General features: G+C 45.0%; 1 protein-coding gene and 1 long non-coding RNA gene across 5 annotated transcripts; one reads left to right on the top strand and one right to left on the bottom strand.

The window, feature by feature from the left end:
• The first annotated feature begins 2655 nt into the window (after positions 1 to 2655).
• Positions 2656 to 3106, top strand: LOC120965827 (uncharacterized). The gene is made up of 2 exons (XR_005758833.2): positions 2656 to 2721; positions 2805 to 3106. It is a non-coding gene; the product is annotated as an uncharacterized lncRNA (long non-coding RNA).
• A 4612-nt stretch (positions 3107 to 7718) lies between these two features.
• LOC109777127 (ribonuclease J) lies at positions 7719 to 16171 on the bottom strand. Of its 4 annotated transcripts, none has more exons than XM_073501362.1 (18): positions 15942 to 16171; positions 15608 to 15836; positions 15155 to 15264; positions 14238 to 14294; positions 13928 to 14119; positions 13776 to 13853; positions 13214 to 13399; positions 13028 to 13108; positions 12314 to 12379; positions 12134 to 12226; positions 10471 to 10596; positions 9970 to 10083; positions 9624 to 9719; positions 9448 to 9545; positions 8904 to 9259; positions 8712 to 8768; positions 8320 to 8600; positions 7719 to 8069 (listed from the first exon to the last, which is right to left on the bottom strand). In XM_073501362.1, the coding sequence occupies exons 2-18, from the start codon at positions 15627 to 15629 to the stop codon at positions 7974 to 7976; spliced, it is 2109 nt and encodes a 702-aa protein (XP_073357463.1). In that variant the 5' UTR covers positions 15630 to 15836; positions 15942 to 16171; the 3' UTR covers positions 7719 to 7973. The 4 variants fall into 4 exon arrangements, with proteins under 4 accessions (XP_073357463.1, XP_073357462.1, XP_040248391.1 ...); XM_073501361.1 differs by having other exon boundaries at positions 15141 to 15264; positions 15942 to 16165; XM_040392457.3 differs by having other exon boundaries at positions 8320 to 8768.
• Positions 16172 to 19939: the final 3768 nt, after the last annotated feature.

Genomic DNA, 19939 nt, shown 5'->3' with positions numbered 1-19939 from the left:
CTTGAGAGTGCTCAGATTATGGCCGAGGAGAGGCTCAAGGCCATCGAGGATGCACAGGGTGTTGCCAACACACATCTACAGGACATCTTGTCACGTCCGGATGGCTTGCAGACTGCACCCCTCATCAACAACAACGTTGATCCTCCCAACTCTGCAGGTGTTGCCGCTATTTCGCCAGCTCGACGTGTGCGTGTGGGTCATCCACAACATCCAGCTACTGTCACCGATGCCGCTGCCATAAACCAGCACCAACGCATTCCTCCCCGTGTCAACGAGGAATGCGGGGACAACTACGAGGATTATTCCGGTGACACCGAGGACGACCAAGCAGCCGACCGCCACAATGACCGTGCTCATCGACAACTGCGTTTCAACCATCAAGGTATGGCACGAGGTCCACCTAGTTATGATGTTTGAGATTATGACCACTCTAGTGCTAAAATTAAATTTACTATGCCTGCTTTCAATGGTAAATATAATCCAGATGTTTATCTTGATTGGGAACTTTCTGTTGAACAAAAATTTGCATGTCATGATATTCCTGAGAACCAAAGAGTTAGGGCATCCACTAGTGAATTTACAAACTTTGCTTCTATTTGGTGGAGTGAGTATTGTCGTGTTAATGCGAACAATATACCTGCTACTTTGGATGCTTTAAAATGAGCTATGCGACAACGTTATTATGCTCGTGACAAACTACATGAATTGCAACGTTTAAAACAAGGTAGTAGTTCTGTAGAGGATTATTATCAAGATTTACAAACTGGGTTAATGCGATGTGGATTAGTTGAAACCGAAGATGCTATGATGGCTGGGTTTTTAGGTGGTTTGAATCGTGATATTCAGGGTATATTGGACTATAAGGAGTACAATTCTATTACTCGTTTGTTTCATTTTGCTTGTAAAGCTGAAAGGGAAGTACAGGTACGACACAATAAGGGATTAGGTAACTTTTCTGCAAGTCGTCACTCATCATGGACACCCTCTCCACCTGTCCCAACCACTACCGAGGCAACACCACATATCTCGAACAATGGTGCACTCCCAACAAGTTCAAAATCAGCTCCACAATCCTCAGCGGTGTCGAGAGCAATTTCTCAAGCACCCACCACTTCGTCTGGACGCACAAGGGACGTGAAGTGTCATAGATGCAAAGGTGACGGGCACTTGATGAAGGACTGCCCAAATAAACGTACTTTCATTGTGCAAGAAGATGGTGAGTACTCCTCCGCTAGTGATTTGGATGAAGATACACATGCAATGCTTGCCACTAATAATGCAGGTGACACTAAAGAGCATGACACAGAAGAGATACATATTAATGTTGTGATGCCAGATCGGTACCCAAGCCTTGTAACCATGCGAGCACTTAGTGCCCAGGTGGGGCATGCTGAGATGCCTCAACGCCATAATCTTTTTCAAACTAAGTTTGTTGTCAAAGGGCATTTCGTTCGTGTGACCATTGATGGCGGAAGCTGCAATAATTTGGCGAGTACAGAGATGGTAGAGAAGCTTTGCCTCACCACTACGAGACATCCTCATCCATATTACATCCAATGGTTCAACGACTGTGGTAAGTTGAAGGTAACGCGACGTATGAGAGTCCATTTTACACTTGGTTCGTACCATGATTATGTTGACTGTGATGTCGTCCCTATGCAAGCTTGTTCTTTATTGTTAAGTCAACCTTGGCAATATGATATTAGTGTTACTCATAATGGTAGAAAAAATTCGTATACTCTCGTGTTTGAAGGAAAAACCAACTTGCTTCCTGTGACCCCCAATGAAATAATTAATGATGATAAAGTTAAATCAATGGATCGAACTACACATAGTATGCTTGCTATCAATTCTGAATTTTTTCTATTGAGTGTCCCAACTTCTGATCTGGACATACCACATGCTCAGATAGTTCATTTGCGGTCCCATAATTAATATATAGGCTCTATGTGGGATAAACTTTATCATGATATACATGAGAACTTTATCATGATATTCATAATGGTGCTATTACAAATTTATCAAACCCTCTTCAGCTAACGCCTTTGGAACAGCCTATATACATTGCATCTATCTTTTCTTTGTTGTGTGATGTGTTCCGGATAGGTGAAAGCCGAGGACGGCTTTGTTTTCAAGAAAGGGAGGATGATGTGGACATAGACGCCACAGCTACATCTACAAATATTACATGATATATTTTTCAGGTAATCTCGATTAACAATTACACAATATGTTGTTTTCTTATTCAAGATAAAATTACGACACCATGCTTTATTTTGTACAACATTAATGGAGAAATGTTGTTCACGGCAATAAAGAAATTCAAAAAAAAGCATAGCTATTTGAAGAAGTAAAATGGTTATCATGCATGCAAGTGAAGCAGCACGTCCGTCAAAGAATTGGAGTCCAGCTATGCTTGCGTACATGCATCGGGAAAAGGAGCCAGACAGCCATGCTTGTGTACATGCATCAGGAAAAGGAGCCAACTTGGATCCAAGGAGTATGTACGCCACGTTGGGCCAACACATCTTGTTAACAGAAGTCGTGCACTATTGGGTCTCCGTGTGCTGCGTTCCGCGGTCGGCCGCTCTTTATAAATAGCTAGCCTAAAATAGAATTTAGACTCTGGTTTTTTAAGAAGTTTAGCTATTGTTACTTTTATTTGTCTTCGCTCGTAGCGTCTAGTGTGACCATCAAGACACCCTATCGGAACCCCAACTTGTGAGATTTATTCCATCTAGCATATTTCCAATTTTGAGATTGATTGGCTATTATTTTCTTGCATTTCTTCGATTTGCTTGTAGGAAAAATCCTTCGTGGATAGGTCGACCGCGCCGTTGGCTCGTCGATAACGTTGTGGACTTGATTCAACGATTGTCGTGGATGTCAGTCGTGTACGGTTCTCCCTGTACGGTTGGTAGCCGGATCGTGAGGGTCAAGTCCCACCCAAAATCGTAGTTATCTCTCTCACATCGAAAGATTGGGCCCCAGTTCACATCACTTGATTTATTTTTGTCTATGATTGTCATTGATGTGTTCCTAACATAATATTTGTTAGAGTTGTGTCGAATATTATTGTATAAGATAGGTTACAGTTGGACTTGGAGCCGTATGATGTGTAGACAGGATATGGAGTCGTGTCCAAGTAGGACACTTATATCCTAGGCCTCTTATATAATGAGGGGGTAGACACACGATGTAACCTATGCCAACATAATAGCACGGGGACGCGGGGAGCCGGCGGCGTGTGCCGGCGCCCGGACGGCCGGGGTGCGTTACTGTAGCGGTGTCATGGGGAGGAGCGCCCGTAGTCAGGCCCCGGGATGTAGCCATGATGATGAACCTTGTTAACAAATCTCGTTGTGATTGCTTGGTCCTCGGTATCGACGAAGCGCTTCGGATTTATTCTAACAAGTGATATCATGAGCAAGGTTTGATATTCGAAGGTCACGGATTGTTGATCTAGAGGAGGGGTGCCAATTTTCGTATGGTTCGCGTGGAAGCAGAGAGGAGCCAAGATCGCGTACAAAGGCGATGGGTTTGACACTGCGCGCGGTGTACCTGTGATGATATAGGCACCGTGAAGCAATTGGGATCGGGACACTTCTCGGCGGATTAAATTAGACAGTTTGCATGAGATCGATGGAAGCAATGTGGCGTACGTGCGGCTTGACGGTGACTGGGCAAGCAGCAGCAGACGCGTGGTGGCGGCAGCGCGATGGATCGATCCAGCGTATGCCTTAGCCTAGCGTGCGGACGCTGTGGACATGCGGGCCAGGCGCTGGTAGACTTCAGGCCAAGGCGACCTAGGCAGCAACAGGGCAGACGGCCGGCCGAGGCAAGGCACGAGCCAGCAGGAACGTACAGGGCCCATCCAGAGGAGGAGGCCATGAGCTAATTGATCAGGAGGAGCAGGCTGCTGGTTTTGATGGTGTAAGAGATCGTGTGAGATTTGTTTTGGAAACAAAAGAGAGGACGGGGCCCTCGTGTGTGACGTGGACGATGGCAGCAAATCAAACGGCAGAAAGATAATCCATCGAGTTGTGCATCCATCTAAATTAGCAGGAGCTTTTGGCGGAGCTAGCAAAGGGCTAGCATCGGCAATTGTGCAAGGAGCAGACCACGTGAAAAGACTAGAAGACTTTTTGGTTGGAATTGCTACTAGTATACGTAGGCATACCACACAGGATTTTTAGCTTGTGTACTTTGGCATAGCTGGGAAAGCTCAGACAAAGGTGAAAATTTGTTGGCACAATAGAGATGCTTCTGGTGTTGTGGGAAGTCAAGCGAGCTAAGATGGAAATATTATGTAATGGATGAGTTCTGCGGAAGATGATTTGGGAGCCTGGAGAGCGTTGTGCGGGATCATGCATACACAGAGCGTCAAGCAGTGCACGAAGATGTGTGGGCGGACACGATGCAGGGTGGAACATGGTTGCAGTCGGACAAATTCGGCTGGGTCGGACAGGACAGTCTGATGGACCGACAGGGATGTTGGTCAAAGCAGAAGGCGGCGGTGATTTCAGCGACAACGACATAGGAGTGTGATGCTGATGGTGTCCGACTTTTGGGGCGTGGAAACACGCGGTGCAGGCCTGAGGGCTTGTGCGGCTTCGACAGACTATGACGCGTGGTTGATTCAAGATGGTGCACATGAGAGCTTGGAGTAGACGGGGCGCGGGAGGGTGGCACGTACAACCACCATGGAGTCATGTTGAAGGTGGAGTAGGAGTCTGATGGATGACTTCACTCTGTGCTGATGGGGGGCTACGGCGTAAGTTAACGGAGAGTCGAAGCCTATTTCAGCGGGAATAGCGAGAGACACGTGGTTCGGACTGGGCACCAGTGGTCTGATGAAGACGTGATACTCGGCATCGGTCGGTGATGATCAATGGTTCTCTGCAGTGAGGGTTGAGGCAGTGTGGGCAAGCTACCCAGGAGACTCGACCAGGACGGCAGAGGCTCGGCGCGGTTATAGCGGCGAGGCGTGCGGTAAGTACGGGACACAACGACAGGCCAAGGCACTGGTCATCAGATATGTGGTCAGATAAAGTGTGCAGAGGGTGCTGAAGCAGTGTTGACGAGTACCAGATTCAAGTTGGTGACTGGGTCTATCGGTGCCGGTTGATGGACAGGAGTTGACCATGGAGAATCTGAGAAAGTGATGGAAAGTCTGAAATTGTCAAAAGCTGAGAGAGTACATGGTCGTATGTTCTGTGGTGTTCCGTGCACATGGCAAAGTGCAGATGACAAGTAAAGAAGGAGGCAGAGTGCTATAGTTGTGGGACATGTCAGAGACTATCCGGGAACAGGGTGAGGCAACTGCGAATTTGACTCGGGTTGACTACAAGCGACGGTGAAATTCCTTCAAGTTTCAGACAAGCAGTCAAGAAAAAACGGTGACATTGAGTTCAGATAACTCTTATATGTGGCGTCCATTATATGAGTTGTTCATTTTCACGCAGATAAGTTATCGGTGTGTGATAGCGTTGAACGGAAACTCCGAAAGTTGGGAGCATATAGAAGAGTAATGAGGAACTTATTTTTGCTTAAGAGTTGATTGTGGTCAAGAAAAGGAGGGACTACAGTTGTAGGTGGAGTCATATGGAGACTGGGAGTAGCAGCGGTACTCATGGCGTATCTCAAGTCCAATGTACATGGAGGTTCGGCACACGGATGAATCTAAGATGGTGGAGAATATTCGCCAAGGTGGAGTTTGTTAGAGTTGTGTCGAATATTATTGTACAAGATATGTTACAGTTGGACTTGGAGTCGTACGGTGTGTAGACAGGATATGGAGTCATGCCCAAGTAGGACACTTGTATCCTAGGCCTCTTATATAATGAAGGGGTAGACACACGATGTAACCTATGCCAATATAATAGCACGGGCACGCGGGGAGCCGGCGGCCGGGTGCGGTATTGTAGTGGTGTCATGGGGAGGAGCGCCCGTAGTCAGGCCTCGGGATGTAGCCATGATGATGAACCTCGTTAACAAATCTCGGTGTGATTACTTGGTCCTTGATAGATCGACGGAGCGCCTCGGATTTATTCTAACAATATTAACTTTTTTTTTCTAAACCTTTGGCAATGGGAATTTAGGGTCCACAAAAATATTTTCCTCTTTCTTGACCTCCATGGCAGTGGAACTAAGAGAATAGCTTGCATTACTCCCTTGTTGGATGAACATGGATATCACTTTTGAGGTTTGGTTCAATGTATTCTTTGGAGTTGGTAGCCGTGAGCTTTTGGTGTCAACCTTCTTACTCGAACCAAATAGTTGTCCATTATATATGGTTATCAGTTTTTGCACTTATCATTGTGAGCACTGCACATTTAATATTTTATTTTTTTATTAGTTTTCCTTGTTTTCTTGTGTTACGGGTGTTTTGGAGTGACCAAGCACCATAAAAGGACCAAGGATGGGATCAATACGGAGTCAGGCAGGGGTCAGACTTAGCCATTTCGAAGGTCAGACAAAAACCATTTTTCTAAAATGCTCCAAATCAAGATCTGAGACCAGAAATGGATTGGCGTTGTTCATACAAATCCAACGAGCCCAAGAACGTCAAATCCCGAGTTCGATGGTGACCATTTTACCAGAGAAGGTCAAACCAAAAGATGGCCTTTCATGCGACCGCGTGCAGTCGTTTTGGCGGTCGTTTGACGTGCAGTCAGCTCCGAAAGTTTCCCTTCCAGACGAGATTCTTTACTGATTTCGTCACCGTTCGATTCCACAAGATCCTTGACTCGTAAAGAAGAGATTGGTGGAGGATAAGGCTCATCTTGAGCCCTTGGATGAAGCCTATCAAGAGAGGAGGCTAGGGAGGCTCCTATATATGTCATCCTCAACCCTAGTCGCCGCAATTCATGATCCATTTATCTCATTCATCCACAACCATCTCCATTGCTGCTCCACACCAGAGAATGAGGGACAACGCAAGGAGAGGAGGCTCCATCACCATGAGCACCGGCCTTCGGGCCGATGCCCTCTCGCCGGCGCCGCCACCACCATCATCATCATCATCATCACCATGCCGTCGCCATCACCACCATGCCTTCTCCCTTCACCGACTTGATTCGGGCTTGTAACTCATCCCGACTTGTCCCCATCGAGTAGTTGTAATTGAATATAAAAAAATAGTAGAATGACTCATCCCAACTTGTCCCCATTGAGTAGTTGTAATTGAATATAAGTAAATAGAATGAAATATATTTTATCATGCATGGTTGCACATGATGATGGGACCATAATTAGGTGATCTGACTTACTTACATGTTGAAATAAATAAGTTAGTAGGGGTCACTCTTATCTATATAGGATGTCAGCGGTGTGCTTAGCCCATTCACCTCAGAATCGCAGTGTCGGTAGTTTTTTTTTAAAGGGAAGATTCTTTGTTCATCAAATAAGGGCAACGTCATTTACAAGAAAATCCAAGATAAAACTGTGCGCACTAGAATCCCAAAATGACGAGGATTGATCAAGAAGCTGATTTAGCAAGACAATCAACAACCGCATTTGCATCTCGACGACAATAACCAAAACAAACCTTCCCGAACCCTGTTGCAAGTTGAGCACATTCAGCAATGATCGCCGCGTCAGCTCCATAGTAGTAGTTTTGTAGCTTCAATCACAGGAACACGATCGGACTCGATCTCCACCTTGTTACGGCCTAAATGTGAGGCCAGAATTAATCCATTCTGTAACACGAGAGCGCCTTTTTACTTGCTAATGTTGCAACTTAACTGACTAATCAATTGATAGATCTAGTTGCTGATCCCACAAAAACTAATACAACATGGTGGATTGGTAAACCTAGTTTCACGTGACTACCCCAGGCATCTCATGCAATGGCAAAGAATGATAGGATTACTTCCTGGAGACGCTGTTGATCTTGTCGTTGATTCACGGACTACCTTACAATACACTGATCTCCAAATAACTATCGCTAAGCAATTTATTACGGGTCTGTTTCATTTGGTTGCCATTTCCCCTTCGCATGATAAAAAACTATCCATGGCCGAAAAATATTGCCATGTCCGCATGTTTTCTTCATCCTTCTTGCTCTCCTGCAAACATAAATAAAATATTTGGTACTTCTGTTTGAAGAAAAATATTCGGTAATTTTTACTGCTAAGTGCATAGATTAGCATGCTTTCACCCAACAATACTAATTGGCAAGATTACATTATGACATCGAAAATGGAATTATGGGGTTGTTTTGTTGGGCTTGGGCTGTGGCTTTCTGTGCCCTATAAGCCGCCCAACCAAATACCTTATTTAGAGTTTATGCAATATTTCAGGGTTTCATCTACCTACCTCGTATTTCTGAAGCAATGATGTCCACACAGATTTGCACTGTGCTGGTGTACGAGTTATCCCCTGCTTCAACAGGCTACCAGATATCTCTTCCCACAGAACCATTCTTCCTTTGACGGTTTGGAATTTCTCATTCATTTCTCCACGCAGCTGTATTAAGCTCTTAATTTCCTCGGGCTTCCACTTGTTCTTTCTTGAAGATTTAGCTGGAGCAGGAGCTGACGTGCTGGAATCCTTATCAATTATGCTGATCTTGCCGAGCTTTGGTTTGTTCCCTTGAGCTGAAGCATTGACAATTCTTGCAATTTTTACTGCTGTAGGGGACTTGAACGACTCCCAAAAATGATCCAATGTTTTAGGCTGATGTAAATCAGGAGAGAAGAATGATTCACCATTGGAGCTAGTGGTTGCATCGTCAGGTGTTGTTCTCATGACCTCAGGGATGCTCTCTGCAAACAATGTAATGACATCATTGGCACGAACTGATCCACAACTACATGAAATGTTGACAACTGAACTAACAACTAGTGTTTAAAGTTCCAGGGATAAACAAAGTAACATATCAAATACTTGCCGCTTCATACCTTCAGCCTCACGCTCTGGGTTCTCTGGCCGTGTTTTCTCATAGTCTACAAGACTCATATGCCTATTTATTACCTCTTCTGAGAAACCTACTGTAGTGTTCTCTGAAGCAACTACAATGACGTCAGGTCTCTTTCCACTGTACTTTCTGACCATTTTCCTCAAGATTTCAGATACCATTCGCTCCATGTGACTAAGTGGGCAATTCAAAGGACAGCTTGACAATGCAGCATGCGCAGCCTTGTAAAGTGCATCAAGTAGTCTACCATTATCAAGCCATAGACACCGTGTTGTTATTTTAAATTTCCCTTTCAAGCCAGACTGTGGTGAAGCAGGTTTAGGTCGGAAGATCTCCATGCTGCAGGGAACAAATAATATGTTTAGCATTTTGGGGGTGCCTAAAAAGTAAAAACAAACACTGCATACTGTTTTATCATCTCAACAATGTTCAGATGCATTTTGGGGGTCCTCTGATTCACAACTAAAAACAACTTCTGCTGAAGATAAACATCATGACAAATGCCCCAAAACCGTGTGAGAAATTACCTGACAAAGATAATGCCATCAGATGCAATCCTGAATCTCTCGTCAATGCAGAGATCAGTGGACGTTCCAAAAGCTTTGTCTCCGTCACTATACATTAACTATAATATCAAGTACATCATGTTAAGTTTCAGAGCTGTTAAGAGACAAGACAGAGATAGTAGGATTAAATGATTCACCTTAAAGTCCTGCTTCCCTAAAGAAACAAACCCATTTGACAAAACCTTTCTGTTTCTTAGATGAGATACACCAAGCATCTCCCCATTTTTAATTACCTGCAATCAAAATAAGCAACTAAGAAATCCTACTAAATGCTAACATAATGGACAATATAAGGAGTAAGAACATGTCTATATGATGGCAATGCTAACAAAAAAAAACATCATGCCATCATTTTTAGTGTTAGGGGCGTAAAATGAGCAGCACTACATTAAGTTTAAGGTTTGTCTCCCTTAGCATATAGTCATATACATCTATGGCACTAAGATACCTGAAGTCCCAAACCATGGAAGACAGATTACTTACAGTAGTGTGCTTTATGCCAGTTGACCTTCCTAGCAATTCATGTTCTTTGAGAAACAAGAGTTCCCCATGAACAGGCAAGAAATGCTGCGGTTTAACAATCTGTAGAACTTCCTCCTGGAAATAACAAATTAAAGACACATTATCTCCTCTAATCTCAAGTTAACATCAGAATTAAGAACATTTCACACGGAGATCTAGACCTAATTCTATAGCAGTATACTCGCTATGTTACAAAAATGCATGACGTTCCAAAACACAATCTCCAAGATGCACCTTCGACTGTTCTTTTTTATATGTATAGTAAATTATGAAAATGATAATACTTTAAAACTATTTTTATGGAACATCCAATGGTGCGTTCTACCAAGCAAAACAAAACTGCTTTCTGTAATCAGTTGGCAAAGACGGTGAAGTTTCAAACGGGGATAGTAGTAATATATATTGTTACCAGGTACGAAAGCATAACAAAGAGCAGAAAGCAACACATGAGAAAAAATTTACCAGTTCATCGTGATAAGCATGCCCAGATGTATGGAGGCCAGCATCTTTACCCATAACAATTTTGGGGCCAAGGTCGGTGAGGCGATTTAACATCTTCATTACCCGGGACTCGTTTCCAGGGATAACCTGAAAATAAAAGCATATGCATGATGAGATTTGGCAATGCTATGCTCAAAGGAGAAACCAGTTGACCTGCAACCATAAATACTACAACAAAGGTATGTTAGATGCTTTTCACCAATTCATTTGGCGCCCTTTCACGCATATTCGTTAAGAGGAATGATATTTTAAAAAAAAATGTGTACTAGAATGCCACAAAGCATGGACACGGCCAAAACTGCCAAATTGCCGTCCTAATTCGGTGGGACACGGCGATACGGCCGGACACACCGGAATACGCATGACCCCAGTATCCCCAGATTCTCGGATCAAAAAAAAAAGTAAAAAAGGAAAGACACGGCTAGGACACATTGGGGACACGGGAAGCCCAATAACAAACAGCCTCGGCCCGGTACAAACCCTATTTTGCAGGGTTGCACACACGCTCACCACGAAAGGACCGCTGCTCCCAACCGAACGCGCCATCGCCGCCTGGATTCGAGCGCCGCCGTCGCCTGGGTTCGAGGACCGCCGCCGTCACCAGGACTTGACCGCCGCCGCCGTCGCCTGGGTTCGAGGACCGCCGCCGTCACCAGGACTCGACCGCCGCCGCCGCCGCCAGGACTCGACCGCCGCAGCCACCACCAGGACTCGACCTCCCGATGGCAACCACGCTCGAGCAGATAACCCCAGCAGCCTCTCCTCAACCTCTTCATCTCTTTCTCTCAGAAAAAAAAAACCTCTTCATCTCTTTGCTCGATTTCTTGCTGTTGAGTTGCTGCTGCTTGCTTCCCATGTGGCCATGCAGTTGCTGCTTGCTCTTCAGCTGCTGCTCACTTACATGCTGGTGCCTGGTTGCTGCTTGATGCTAGGGAGCATGGCATCTGGGAGCACCAACGCCGGTAGCCAATCATCCGTGAGTGAGGGTGAAAGTTACACCTGCATCTTCTGCTGTGTCTTCTCCAGTCTCTACTCTCTAATAGACTAACACTAGCATTTGATGTATTATGCAAGTTGCAATGACATGGGTCTCTCTAGAGGATCAATTAATTCAATCAAGCACTGATATCAGACAACAAATAGAAATGGAGCAGTATTCTGATCTCATCTTAGTTTCTCTTCTTCTTTTTTTGTTTTTAACTCTATTACATGGCATGTTTTGATTTTTGTTATATACTCGCCGTATCCCCGAATGGCTGTTTTTGGAAAATGCCGTATCCCGTGTCCCCGTATGTGTGTCGCCATCTTTCCATCCCCGTATCCGTGCTTTTTAGCTAGAATGTAATTAGTTGTAACACAATCATGAGAAAGTAAATTTTGTGTAACATAACCCACGTATTATTGGATTAATACATCAACGATCAAAGCTTAAAATTGGATAGTCAAACGACATCCTGCATCTCCAAATAGAGGGGGTACCAATTTTCTTCAGAAATTAAGAAAGTCATGCTCAAGAAAGCTGACAGAGTCAAGAATGCACACGGAGCAAAAATATATGACTACGTTCCGTCTGACTAATCTCAAAGGTTCTTGAAACAACTCAATGATACTACATGAGCAATACCTTAGCTGAATAAAGAAGGACGTCCTCTTTGGATAGTTTAAGAGCATGGCTCCCACCATAAGATGCGAGATTCAGAGCCGCACGTGGCTCTGCCTGGACAAATTTTATACAGAGATGCAAGAATTATAAGAATGTGAATGACCAACTGATTCTGAGGACCATTTAGCCTGTAACTCTTACCTGTGAACCTGTAGTAACGACTAAAAGACTTTTAGGGTCATATGCATCCATGTCCTCTGCCTTAACCTGCAGAAAGGTTCTGAAATTATGAACACCACTTTGTTGCATCATCATGTGGGATATCAAAAGACTGCTGGAAGAATCTACTACTGACACAAACCCTAATTACCGAAAAGTAGATAAAAGTAAACGACAATATTCTTCTCTGCTTTATATAGTAGACATATCTATGTGTCCATTAACTCAAGTTATGTTAGAAGGAATTCGTAGGCCCCTTTAGGTGTTTTCGCATGTAGATATCGCTTGCTAGTTTACCAAAAAACCAAATACACACACAAACACACATACACACACACACACACTTTTCTTTTTGCCACAACAGGGAGCTAACTGAATTTTATTGAGGTAAACACACAGTACATGGGTTAAGGAAAACAGAAAGGTGTTCACTTGGTCAGAACACAGTCAAGCATCGAGCTACTGTAGGAGCTGCTAAAACTTCTGCAACTAGCATTCAAGCCCCTTGAGTGTACTGACAGGAGCGCCATACAATGAAGATAAAGTAGATAGCTGAAAGCAGATTGTGCTGACACAAGAACATCAATTGAACAGATCGCCAATAGGCAGTATAAAGAGACAGTTCCAAAACTGCATCATTCACAACAATCACAATAACAGTTGAATAAGTAACTTATCAAGTAAGTTGCTGCATACCAAGGTTGATGGATCCAGTGGTGCCTTTCCATCCCTGAAAGCAGCCTCAAGGTACGTCCGCAGTGACATTCCAACAAAGACCTGTTTCAGTTTACCAAAACCACAGACTAAGAAACTATGAACTACAAAAATCATCAAATTAAACAACGTGTGGTGTAGTCTGTTGAACTAAGACTCAAAGATTACCAGCCTTCGACCAGTTAAGTCTGCAGCGGCTTTGATGCTCCCAATGCGATGTATATTTGAAGCAAATTGTGTTGTAATTACTCTTCTCCCTTTTGCTTCTGAAACATGACGCAACAATGAACTAGCGACAACAGATTCACTGGTGGATCTTCCAGGGGACAGAATATTTGTTGAGTCGCTCATCATCTTGAATTGAGAGAAAAAAACAGAAATATATAGTTAGGATCATACAAACGAAGAACTTCTTATGCCAGGTGAAACCTGGCTCAACACTTCTTTAGTTTTTAAATATTTGTAGTTCTTTTTTCATAGTAAATGTGTAGCTTTAAATATAAGGTCAAATTTGAAGTTTGACCAAGTTCACAGAGAAAAATATCAACATCTAGAATACCATATTATTGGAAAACTTTACAAAGTTTGACTCAGGAAAAAAAATTATATGTCTTTACATTTTGGCAATGAGGGAGTATCTTTGTACAATATTGCATAGGTGAAATATATGCCAAAGACCTAAAGAATTGGGAAAAAAGGTACAGATCTTAGTCAATAGGGATCAACTTACCAGAGTAACACCTTCTTTCGAGAGCTCCTCCAATGCTTCTCGGTCGAATATTCTCCCATCCACTGGTGATTCATCAATCTTTAATTGAAAATAAGTTAACCAAACAGTCCAGTTAAAGAACATAGTGTACAATTATTGCTGATATAACTTACTTTCCAGTCACCAGTATGGAAAATTGTGCCATCACCACAACGAAGCACTAATCCACAGCAGTCAGGAATTGAATGAGTTACGCGGATAGGTTCCACTTCAAATGGACCAGCCTGAAACCTATTTCTAACTCTAAAACTCTTTAGCCTGGATGAGAGAAAAATCCCAAACTCCTTCAAACGTTTCTTTATGAGCTGCCCAAATATGAATAAATTCATGTCATAACTTTTGAAGATTCGGCAGCAAATATACAAGTAATAATACATCAACATCATGAAACATGCAAGCAGTGATCAAACAATTGAGTGTTACCTCCATCGTAAAAGATGACGCAAAAATAGGTGTGGTCGAATCCAGTGCAGGAATAACCTATCAGCAGAAACGATGAAGGGACAGCTGAGCATATTCCAAAGGTGGATGCAATTGGAAGCTAAAAAAGCTCAGAAATATCATCTCAAGATATAAAGTTAGCAGTGTCTATGAAAAGCAACATGTAAAATAACAAAAACGCAGAAAAAGTGTATACACAAGAAGAGCTAACCAGATGCCAAACATTGGCATGCTCGTGTATAATTTAAGTGTGCCCTGTTTGAACAAGCCCTGCCCAAATTAACTCAAAGAAAAACTATGGTATTCACAAAATAAAATTATGTGACTTCTTGTCCAAGTCATACATCTAACGTTGAGATAAATCAAAATCGATCTAAGCCTTGAAAGCAAAGATTGTTAATGATGGAATAACTATTTCCCACTCAATGCCCTAGAAGAAAAGATCAAGAGTACTTCCTCGAATCCCTCCTCGCCCATAACAAATACTAGTGGTGCCACATGATTTTCCTCATAAGAACACTTGACATGTGGCATCATGTTGACAGCTCTTGGATTTAATTGCCACTGGAGCTATTTCTGAAAGATGTTATTCAGCAAAGGGAAACTTTGGCTCAGGATTGCATGTATTATACAACGAAGAGGGTGTTGTATAACAAAACTACCTATCTTTGAAGTTTGACAATTAAGACATGTTGCGCATGAAAAGAATGAGACTGTAAACAAGAGGTTCTAACTTGTCAACCAGGGAGTTCCATTGTGCTATTGTGACTCAAAATATGATACAGGACTGTTAGTTTCCATATCATTATCACATAATTAAGTGAGCAGCAGATAGCCAAGCAAGCATGATAAATGTTGTATTAGAGTAACAGAAGAATTATTTACCCAAGGCAACGCACCGATGTGATCTTCATGGCCATGTGTAATAATAACTGCTTCAATTTTGTGGCTCCATTTCTTGATGAAAGTTGTGTCGGGAATAATCTTTTGCACACCAAACTCGTCGTAGCTGACATAAGTTCAAGTAAAATGCACTACGTCAAAATTCAGCACACGTGTGGACAGGAAACAATAGATAATGACAGTTTTCCTCCCGGCCTCCGGACGAACTAAGGATGCATGCAGTAAGTGAACAGGAAATTCTATACATGCACATTATACACGTCTACCTAGAGAATCCGCATAAAAATTTAAGTCCTTGTGAAGCAGTGTGATTTAGAAGAGAAGCAGTTGTTCATCAAAGTCCTCACTTGAGTATGGTTTCTAAAAATGTGGTCAGAAAATGCATTATAAGGATGACACACGCAGAAACAGATTAGCAAGCTACAGGAATACAAGTATGAAACACATACTCTGGGAACATAACCCCTGCATCAATCAGGATATAACGGTCATAGTTCCCGACGAGCATGCAATTCATGCCGATTTCCCCAAGGCCGCCGATTGGGAGGACCCGGAGGGGCGGACCATCCACCCCTTCGTAGAACTGCTCCATCTTTCGCTTGACTGAATCTTCCATGCTCTTAGTAGCACCCTCGGTTCTCCGGAACCTTCTACGGGGTATTCTAGATTCATGAGACCCTGTGAGATATAAGGAGGAGAAGCGCATTGGTAGGCCGATTTGGGGCGAGAGAAAGGACAGGTTCGTCAACAGGGGATGAAGGTTCAGAAAGTCGAGACATTTACCTCTGCCGGAGGGAGTTGCGAGCACACAGCATGATATGGAGGTGGGCGCGGAGGCAGAACGGCGGCGAGCGGAGCCGCAGAGGCACAGAGAAGAGAGGGAGGCGAGCGCGACCATGGCGGCGGCGCGGGCGGGGGTGGGGTGAGGGGGGTGGAGTGGAGTGGAGCACAGACCGCGAGAGAGCGGATGGGATAAGAGCAACTCTAGCACACCCCGCAAAACACCGGCCCGCAAAACGCGTTTGCAGTTCACGTAAAACCGCTTTTACGGGCCGGCGAGGGCTAGCACAGATGCAGACTCCTCAAACGGAATATGTTTTTTTACGAGTCGGCTATGCGGGTTTTACTCGGGCAATAGCGCAACGACCCGCAAACAGCAAAACTGCAAATCTGAAATTTGTCATAGGGCTTCACAAACAAGTTCAAATTCAAATGACATAAACAGTTTGCGCGGGAATAAAAGCGAACTTCATTACGCAAAAGAGGGCATGCAAAGGTATGCGCCCATGTTCGGCATCATCTTGAGGGTCGATTTTCACTCGGCGTCATGGAGTCCATCTTGAAGTTCATCGGCGCCACCGTAGCCACCGTAGCCACCTCCGTCGCTTGTTCCAACTCCCACACCGAAATCATCCACATTGCCACCGTATGGAGCAGAGAAAATATCACCGGAACTGGCAGACGGACCGGCCGAGGCGACCATTCTCCTCTTCAAGATGTCTCTCCTTGCCATATCATGCCATGCTTTGGTGACGTCGTCCATGTCATTGCGGTTTATTGACATGATCTTGTTCTCTTCGGCGAGCAACAATGACAGCGATTTGTTTTCAGACGCGCGTACTTTTCTCTCCTCAATGGCAGCTTTGCGCAGCCCCTCTTCCTTGAGCATTTGCCTTTTTCTTGCTTCTCTTTTGCCTTCTTTTCGGCCAACTCTTTCTTGATCTCCAACGACTTCAACAACATTAACTCGTTTGATTGCACCATGGCATCAATCTTCTCCCTCAAGCTCGATGCTTCTTGCTCTCTCTTTATCTTCTCTCTAGTCTTCTTGTCGCCATCGGGCTTGTTCAAATTTCTTGGGCCATCATCATCTTCATCTTCATCCATGTTTGTAAGTGAGCCTCTCTTTGGTGGGGACTCTTTGTCGATCAACTTTCACTTGTCGCACTTTTGGAGCAACTCCCAACAATGCTATAATTTGAAGAATCTGCCTTCCGATGCTTCCATGTCCTTGTATCTATGTTGAGCAATCTTCTCCTACACAAAGCGAACAAGATGTTGCAATCATTTTTCATGATACATAATGATGATGCACGACTTGAACAAAGGCAAAGCAAACTCACATAGTCGGACTCCACGGTGCCACTTGGAGGTGCATTGCGTACTTGCTCCAAGCAAGCTGCCCAACAGCTGCACATAGGCTTGATGTTCTCCCAACGGCCTTGAAGAGACCGAAAATGTGCGTGGAGTCTTGTTGGGGTAGTTTTTCATAATGCGGAAGTATTGATCTTCGATCCTTTGCCAATATCTCTTGGCGGTTTGATTAGTACCCGTGCATGCATCAAGAGACACCGCACTCCATGCTTTGATCAAAGCTTGATCTTCCAAGATGGTGTAGTTCTTCGATCTTTGGCTTTTCCCAGCTTTTGCTTGTGAATTCTCAAACGCTTCCGCTTCGATCTCAGCCAAGTCGTCCGCACAACCATGGTCGTCCACGCCGCACTCTATTTCATTGTAGTCGAAAGGTTCGAAGGGGGCTTGATCAATGTCAACCGCGTTCGTGTCCAACAAGTTCATGAACTCGGTTGTTGCATTGTTCGAGCCACCGCTGTACCGAACGATAAGAAGTCACGAGCTAACGATAAACAATGGCGAAAATGAAAGAGAATCACCAAAGTCCGAAGAGATATACCTTCCGCCATTTCGTCAAACACCTCGCTCGCGGGGGGAGCGGCACCGTTGAACGGCATCGCCGGAGCACCTCCTTGCGGGGGGGTGGAGTGAGAGGTTGAAGAAGATTTGTTCCTTGAAGTCGGAACCTTCCTCCGCTTTGCGCCCGCGACCTTGCCGGCCTTCTCCGCCGCCGGCCAGGATCGCACAGCGGCATTGCCGCCCGGAGCGCGGGCCATCGCGGCGGGGCAGCCGGATTCCTGCCTTGCACAAGCACGTTGCCCTGCCGCTTGCGGGCAGGCGTGGCGTGTGCTTGGGCGGCGCCGGCGGGGCCTACATGGCCGGCGACGAGATCCGCCCGAGGGGAAGGGGCGTGCGCGACCTCGATGGTGACGGGGGGCAGCATCGGGTCATCCATGGCGGCGAAGGACGGCTGGGGAGGAGCGGCCGGAGCTTCGGAGGAGGGAGGGCAACGGTGGCGGAGGGTGCGGGAAGCGGGAAAGGGGCGCGGAAATGTCCCTCCCGCCAAATCTCGCGTCGGATGGGGGTTGAGCTCGGGTCGGCCTCCCAGCCCTTGAAGATAGAGGTTGGGGGAGAAGATTTGCCACGCCCCGCAAAAATTTTTGCGGGCCGGGGCGTTTTGCGGGGTGTGCTCGTGCCGATTTTTCGGCCCCGACCCGCAATTTGGCGGTTATTTTGCGGGCCGGGGCATTTTGCGGGGTCTGCTAGAGTTGCTCTAACGGAGGTGCCGTGGTTGGGAGGTTAATGTTTGGATCGCGGTCAAAGTGTAAGAGCATCTCCAACAGCCGCCGAACGCGCCGCGCGCTAAAACCTACTTTGTCGCGTGCCCATCGCCTGGTTTGGCGCGGCGGACGGCGCTGGCTCCAGCAGCCGCGCTAAAATGCAGCGCGCGCAAAAAATGCAGCGCGCATGACTCGCACAAACAACATATGCATTTCAAATAGAAGCAAAAATGATCAAACTATAACAAAATAAATCAACAATAAATAGTTCAATTCCGTTATTACAACCCAAACAAATAGTTTATCGTTCAGTACAACAAATAGTGCAATAAACACAACAAATAGTTCATGAACAATACAATGTCGAACGCACAAATCATGCTCTTTGTCGTCCATGCCATTCCCACCACTCCTTAATGAGATCCTTCTGAAGATCATTGTGCGTTGCGGGACGCCGAATGGCATGATAGGAGGCAACAAAACGGGCCACCCTTTCAGCCCTCCGTCGCACTCGCACGGAATGTCCCAAGAGCTCATACTGTGAGTAGTCTAAATCTTGGCCACGCTCATTCTCGATGATCATGTTGTGCATGATCACACAAGCGTGTATGATGTACCAAAGCATTTTTTATCCCAAAATCTAGCCGGTCCTCTCACAATAGCAAATTGGGCTTGCAAAATCCCAAAAGCTCTCTCCACATTTTTTCTAGCCGCCGCCTGAGCATTGTGGAAATCAAGATTTTTCTTACCTTCCGGCTTTTTCAACGGCTTCACGAAGGTTTGCCACTTTGGATAGATGCCATCCGCTAGATAATAGCCATAGTTGTATGTACGGCCATTTGTTACAAACTGCACCGGTGGCAACTCACCATTTGCAATCTTACTCATCAGTGGTGACCGGTTGACAACATTGATGTCATTCAAAGTTCCAGGCATTCCAAAAAATGCATGCCAAATCCAAGTCTCTTGATCGGCCACCGCTTCAAGGATTATAGTGGAACCCTTTTTTTGCCCGTGGAATTGCCCATGCCATGCCTTTGGACAATTCTTCCAACTCCAATGCATGTAATCTATTGAGCCAAGCATGCCAGGAAAGCCGCGAGCTTTATTCATCGCCAATAGCCTTGCGGCGTCTTCAGCATTGGGAGATCTCAAATACTCCTCGCCAAACACTTGCACAATTTTGACTGTGAAGCGCTTGACACACATGATGGCTTGACTCTCACCCATAGCCAAGTGATCATCAACTAGATCAGCCGGGATACCGTATGCCAACATACGCAAAGCGGCTGTCACCTTCTGAAAGGTGCTATGCCCGAGCTCTCCGGCGGCATTCCTCCTTTGCTGAAAAAACCGGTCATGGCTCGC

This window comes from Aegilops tauschii, chromosome 6 (assembly GCF_002575655.3).
Source record: "Aegilops tauschii subsp. strangulata cultivar AL8/78 chromosome 6, Aet v6.0, whole genome shotgun sequence".
NCBI classification, from domain to species: domain Eukaryota; kingdom Viridiplantae; phylum Streptophyta; class Magnoliopsida; order Poales; family Poaceae; genus Aegilops; species Aegilops tauschii.
This window is presented reverse-complemented; position numbering and strand designations above follow the sequence as displayed.